The following is a 6,892-nucleotide window of genomic DNA, read 5'->3' as shown; positions in this document are numbered from 1 at the left end:
TTGACAAAACATTCGTAGTACATATTCATAAATAAATGTATATATTTTTAATAGATTTATTTGTATGGATGAATTTGATATTATTGAATTAATGACACTGATTTCCTATTTTTTTATAATCTGTAGTTATGTTTATATGCCAATAATAACCTTTTTTTCTAAAATTGATAGGTAACAAAAATAATAAAAATTTAATTTCGATAACAATTGCAAATTCTAAGTTATGATTGATTTTTTTTCATATTTATTGAAATAATGATTTATATGAATTCTAAAAAATAAAAATATTTATTTTGCCTCTCCAAAAACACAATTCATTTTTTTAATAACTAAATATATCATTATAAATTAGAATTATTAATTATCATTCAGTATTAATTTGTGTCAAATTTTTAAAGACAAAAATATAATGTAATTAATAAATACTGTTTCATAATAATTAAATTTCAATAACATACATGGTTGATTTGGAAAAACTTTCTTGAAAGAAATTATACTGCAACTAATTATTATTATTTTAAATGATACTTCTATAATTTAAATATTAGAAAAAAATAGAGGAAGAAAAGTATCGTTTTAGAATGAGTTTGATATTTAAATTTAACATGAATCTTCAAAAATAAGACTTTAACAATTATTACTATACAATTAAAATAATTAAAAAAACCGCTTGATTACAAAAATACAAAATAAAAAATAAAAATTTTCTATTCATAACTTTATTTAAAATAATAATTAAAATAAAAATTTAAGTTGATTCAGTATATATTAAATGCCTATATGACCCTTTTCTCATATAAATACTATATAAGAAAATTAGGGTTTTTTTTGTTTGTTTCAGATCCTATACATCAAAGGCCTATATAACCCTAATTAGTTTTCCCATCGTCTTCAAAATCAACTCAGTCCATTCATGGTTTCAGATTAAAAAATATAACAAAATTAGCGTTTTCTTTTTGTTTGTTTCTAGAGAAATTGTAAGTTCCTTTTCCATCCATGTTTACTTGCCTTGTTTATTTTTACTGTGAATTTGCTCCGCTTCTAGTTTTTAATTCATTCAAAGTTTCAGTTTTAACTTTTGTACTTCTTTTTTCTGTTTTGTTATAAATTGTTCTTTATCTTATTTTTAAGTTCAAAAGTTGTTCTTACCTGATTGTAACATCTTTATATGTATCCTATATTTCTCTGCCTGAAATTTTTGGCACGTTTCTTTTGCAATTAAGAGATGTTGTTCTAATGTATTGTTTCTTTGTTTATAATTAGAACATCTGACCAATTATCGTCGGCTGCAAATGAATATACCGGAGCAGATACATGATGAATATTTCGTTCGTGATTTTAAATATGATTTAGCTGAGGGATTTTTCGGATATGAAAAATTGATGGCGGATTTAAATCGCATTAACAACCAGATTGTTGAAAACCACATTTTAATTAATGATACTGTTTACAAAATACTTGATCCACATCTTACTAAACGGCGTTTGCATCGGAGAGCAGAAGGGATAGTGTGGGCTTATAAATATCAATCTAGGAAATCTTGGGCAAAAAAAAAAGCAATATGAAACTTCTAACTCTTTTGATATGTTTTCTCGTAGTAATGAATATCCTAAATATTTCACAATAACTATTTCTCAATCTCACAATGGAGTATTTTCAGAGGGCAGTGTGTCTTTTAAATTTCTACGATGTTCCTTATATTTTGTTTCCTTTAGAATTTATATGGATGATGTCTGGTCGTCGTGGATTCCATTTAAACAATGGGGAGGAAATTTCTTTATAGAGGATGGTTTTCCAAATTCTTCGCATGATTTAATTTTAGGTGTCAAATATAGGAGATTATCCGGTTTAAGTGATAGAGTTGGTTTTGAGATAATTAAGAATAGTTTTTTTGAGTTGATTCAGTATCCCGATAGGACATTTGATGCTGAGGGCGTGGCTAATATAACTTTTGTATTTGCCGAGAGTTTGCGGTTCCGCTCGGTCTATAAGGTGTTGGCTGAGAATCAAGGAGCTAAATTTACTACGGGGACAAATATTAACCTCAAATGTGTTTTAAAATGGGCTGATAGATCAACTGAGCTCTTAATTCATTCTTTTAAACCTGAGGAAGCTATCAAATCAATTGACGAAACGCATCGAGATGTCAATCTTATTACCCCATCTCGTCATGTAAGGTTCGAAGATGTTCCGGAAATGGGCGACAACACTTATGTGCGGGTGAGGAAGATGTGAATTGAAGACAAAAAGAAGGGAAAAGAAGCAGCAAAAGCTGGGAAAGAAGCAAAGAAAGAAGAAGTGACCAATATTCTGTTTCTAATTAGTTTCTCAAGTCATAATAGGATCGCATGGCATGGATGTTTTGATTGTTTAGTCTGCAATGTAATGGGCCTTTTGTTTTGTGGCAGAAGCCAAAGATTAAACATTTGAGTTTTGATTGTTTTGTGGCATGGATGTTTTGATTGTTTTTAGAAGTATGTTAAAGGGTTCATTGTTGTTTTGTGGCATGAATGTTTTGATTGTTTTTAGAAGTATGTTAAAGGATGCTGTGAGTTTGCGGGTGTTTGGAGAAGTTTAAACGAAAAGTGATTTAAAACTGCACTTAATTCGCGAAACAATTAGTAATTTATTTTTATTTTCGTAAGTAAGGTCTGCGAATCAGGCAGCATGTTTTCTGTTCCATGTCAGATCATATGGTTTAGTTTTTAAATTATCCCGAGTTTCTTACAAATGTAACTGTTTCATATTCAACTTAATGAGATCGATGAATTAAAAAAAAAAGTTAAATTAAAAAGGAAGAAATAAAAAGGGTTTTATTATTCGCCGCCCCTTTTTACTTAACACCGCCCCTACAAAAGACATTTTCGTCCTTCTAGCAAAACCAAAACAAAAAAATTCTTTCAACTCATTCGAACAAATACGTAAGAAGTTGATTAAAATGACGGACAATAATTACAATTCGTCGGATAATAATTATCGACATTCGGAAATAAATTTTTCCGATTTTTAAAAAAAAAATATTTTTTTTTTAAATTACTCGGGGATGTCCCTCCAAAGGGAGGGACATCCATATTGGAAGTCCCTCCAAATGGAGACATTGGACGTCCCCCCTTGGAGGGACTCCAACGTCCCTCCATACCTCCAATTGGGGATGCCCAACGTCCCTCCATTTGGAGGGACTTTACATTTGGAAGTCCCTCCATATGGAGGGTCTCCCTTTGGAGGGATATCCCTCCGGGATTTTTTTCGAGTAATTTTAAGAAAAAAATATTTTTTTTTTCAAAATAACCGGAAAAAATTATTTCCGAACGTCGATAATTATTATCCGACGAATTGTAGACGGAGGGACATCGATAATTATAAATTTTTAAACGTAATTATTTATGTTGTGCAGATTCATTTAGAAAATTTTGGCGGTGACGAAATTGATTACAGCGATCGGTCTTTTTCGGTCACATATTCTGATTCAGCCGTACGAAAAATTATTAAGTCATACTACTAATATTAAGTAAATATTAAATCGATTAAGTTTCTAAAATAACTAAAATTACAAAAAAAAATTAATTTTATATTTTTTTTTAACAAAAAAATCCGGCTGCGACGTTTCCGGTCGCAGCCGGAAACAGTCCCTTGAAGGGGGACAGCCACGTAGAATATGGTTTTAGTTTGAATGGATTGAGAAGTTTTAATTTTGTATAGAAATAGAAAAAAGGGCAAAAAGGTAAAGTGTGAGGGGCGGTGGGTAATAAAAAGGGGCGGTATTTAGCAATCCATAATAAAAATGGCCTAAAAAAAAAGGAAGAAATAAAAAAAGGTGTGGGTCCAAAGGAGTGTGACAAGCTCGTTGGGAGTAAGAAAAGGCAGAGCTTGAAAAAGATGATCATCAGCGTTGGCACTTGGCTATGGCTCACCGGAGCAAAGCGGAAGCAATTGGGAATGATCATCGTGGCTCGCCGCATTCTTCTTTTCAGGCGGAGAAACCCTTGCCGCATTTCTTTACGATTATTCTTCCTAGGACCATCACTGAAAACAAGCTGGTAATATTTCTATTTCTCTTTCGATTGATTAAATGCAGATACAGAATTATAAATATATAGAGTTTCTTGAACTAGTGTAGTGAAGTTACCGTGCGTGCGCCATAGCTTCTCGTTAGGGAAAATACTTACCTCAACATGTATCTATTGCTTGCTTCTGTCATTTGCAAATGATTAAGAAGCTGACACTATTAAAGCAGTTATGCGAATGATGAGAGCTGCCTATTAGTCCATTAAGTCTATCTGAACTGAATCCCAGGATGAAGAAAACAAGTATAGGTGTTGCTTCATCAATGATTCCCAAGTGGTTTGGAACATTGTTGCAGGTCTGCAAGAAGATTAAGCCACTGAAGCTTTTGAAGTTGATTTTGCTAACAGGTATCTTGGGGGTGGTGAACTTTGTAGTGGCTGCGGACAGGTATATCCTTCGCGTAAGGTTTCGATTTTCCATGGTTATTTCATTTTTTTTATTTCCGTTCTAATTCTTTTCTTTCATTTTTTTATTGCACTTCTATTTATCCTTGTTCAACATTAACCAGGAGTTTATTACATTTTGCATGTAAACAAGTTTCAGCTTACCAAAATAAACTAAGATAGTTTTACAAGTGCAGCTGATTTTCTCCTAAATTTAATCAAGTTTCTTGTTAGTTTACTGCACTTATTCTGTAACTTTGTTGACTGTGGATGCTACTCTTTTGAATTATCTTTGCACCATGAGGATTTAAGTTCTATCTGCATATATTGCCAAGATGTCTGCGCTGTGCAAGTCGGCATCTATGTTCTTTCTTACATTCAAAATAATTATAACTACTATTTGTTTGCTTTTGGCAGGGAGATCAACAAGGTTTTCTGTGGATTTTTTGATCAATCTAAATGTAATCAGTATGAGATATTAATTCTGGATCACGGTCTTCAAGGAGCGAGGTCTAAAGTAGATGATCAGGACATCAAATTTACACATGGTAACAGCTTTCTGGTGTTCGTTCTTTATGACCTTCTCTAGTGTTCGGTTTTGTATTTTACTTGAGTGCCGTAGTATTCCAATATTCTATACCTTTTATCCATTTTTAAGGGTGAACACTTTCTCATACATGTGGCAGTTCAATTGCTTATTCCATTAGTTCCTCGATCATCATTCTTGTGCTCTGTTTTAGTCTAATGAAGCTCCTCAGTTCCCGTTGAAATGGACATGTATGAATGAAGCTTATAAATGGAATGGCGGAAGAGTCTGACGAAAAGAGTAATTCATATATACACATTGAATATAGAATTGGGACGGGGGTTGTGGTGCTTTTGGATGTGATCCGGAAGTAAAGGCCATAATTCAGTGGCTTGCAACTTCTCATGTAACATGAGAAAGTCACTACACCAGAAAACACATTTACCAGCGAAAATAAAGCGGCACTTTTTAAATACTATGTTTATTCAGTTGGTTCGAGTTTAATCTCTGTTAATTAATTCATTATCTTTCTATTCTTGTAAGTTAATATCTAAACAGGATTTTGCTGTCTTTCTATTCTTGTGAATAATAGGAGTCAAGAGATCACGATGGAGATAACCCCAGCTCTCAGCAACTCCAAGAGCTATCTGATGGCGAGTTGGCCAATCCAGATGAATCCAGTTGTTTCAAGCGCGTCTAGTAGGTTTTCGTCCGCATGTACTACACCAAAAGGCTATAATTCATAGTCCAAGAACTGTTTGTAGATTATCCGCCATTTACAGGAACTTGCCATGTAAGTATTTCAAATTTGCAGCCATGTTATTACTCTAGTATTTTGGTAGTATAATTTGTTTATTGTAACAGAAAATGAACAGCTTACCTATTTGATAATTTTGTTTTCATTATAGATTTCACCATCTTGGTGCCTTCTTCATATAGTAAATCAGATAACAAAGTAATCGAGTAATTGTGTTATGGTACAGTTATCCTTCGGTTAAAAAAATCCAATAACTCTGTTCTTCATATTTATCAGGTTTAAATTTCTATATAACTATCCTGTTACTGCCTTTCAATGGCATTGGGGGTAACTTCTATCCTAAATATTATTAAATAACATATTGTCTCCTTTGCAAGTAATACCTTTGTTGCTTTGGTATTTACATGTTTCAAAATAATCTAGTTATGTATATGTTAGATACATATTGAAAGTCATGATACATCGGTTCCGCAGAAGAATATGGTGAGTGAATGAGGTGAAATGTTTTCGATGTAAACTGTAATTTGGTTTTAAACCTTTGAAATTGGGGCTTGAAAGTAGGAAGTGATATCAATGTAGTTCTCTGCATTTTTGTTGCTTTTAATAGTAAAATAATGAAAATTTGGATTATCTTTTCTTGGCGAGCAGAAAGCAGCTGAAAAACTTAAGGCAAGGATGGCAATTTCAGTTCAATAAATTGGTAAGATATTGTGATATCGTGCAGCTTATATTTTAGTTATGAAATCGTGCTTATATTTTAGTTATGATATCGTGCTTTTTCTTCGGGCATGCATGAGATTTCATGATTTGCTGTTTTATGTAGCATTAGTTTTCATTATAATCATACTTGGGCCGATGCTATTCAGCATTTTTTACCTGAACTTATGAAATTGGTGAATGACATAGATGGGCTATATCTGAACTGGCTTATTTTGTAACCTTTTAACTTAATTGAATCTATCTTTTTTAGGAGCTAAGCAAATATGGTGGATTATGTTCTGTTCAAAGAGGAGGAGCATGCTTGAAATGCACTTCAAAAATTGAGTGGGAGGTTTTATGCTGGCAAGCTTTCTTCCCTCAATATCTTCAATTTTTGAATTATGTATGCATAGTTAAGTTTCTTTGTTTTACTCTTCCCTAAGGTGTGGTTTTTGTGCTGTT

The 6,892-nt window shown here is 32.5% G+C and overlaps 2 protein-coding genes across 2 annotated transcripts; both read left to right on the top strand.

The window, feature by feature from the left end:
- The first annotated feature begins 871 nt into the window (after positions 1–871).
- On the top strand, positions 872–2,491 carry LOC126686347 (uncharacterized). Its single transcript, XM_050380385.2, has 2 exons — positions 872–977; positions 1,264–2,491. Exon 2 carries the CDS (start codon positions 1,585–1,587, stop codon positions 2,233–2,235), a length of 651 nt encoding a protein of 216 aa, XP_050236342.1. The 5' UTR covers positions 872–977; positions 1,264–1,584; the 3' UTR covers positions 2,236–2,491.
- A 1,299-nt stretch (positions 2,492–3,790) lies between these two features.
- LOC126686349 (uncharacterized) lies at positions 3,791–6,792 on the top strand. Its single transcript, XM_050380388.2, has 6 exons — positions 3,791–4,037; positions 4,294–4,452; positions 4,866–4,996; positions 5,567–5,767; positions 6,380–6,431; positions 6,702–6,792. Exons 1-4 carry the CDS (start codon positions 3,877–3,879, stop codon positions 5,590–5,592), a joined length of 477 nt encoding a protein of 158 aa, XP_050236345.1. The 5' UTR covers positions 3,791–3,876; the 3' UTR covers positions 5,593–5,767; positions 6,380–6,431; positions 6,702–6,792.
- Positions 6,793–6,892: the final 100 nt, after the last annotated feature.

Source organism: Mercurialis annua, linkage group LG6, assembly GCF_937616625.2.
Source record: "Mercurialis annua linkage group LG6, ddMerAnnu1.2, whole genome shotgun sequence".
NCBI classification, from domain to species: domain Eukaryota; kingdom Viridiplantae; phylum Streptophyta; class Magnoliopsida; order Malpighiales; family Euphorbiaceae; genus Mercurialis; species Mercurialis annua.
The sequence above is the reverse complement of the archived record's forward strand: the minus strand, read 5'-3'. Positions and strand labels throughout refer to the sequence as shown.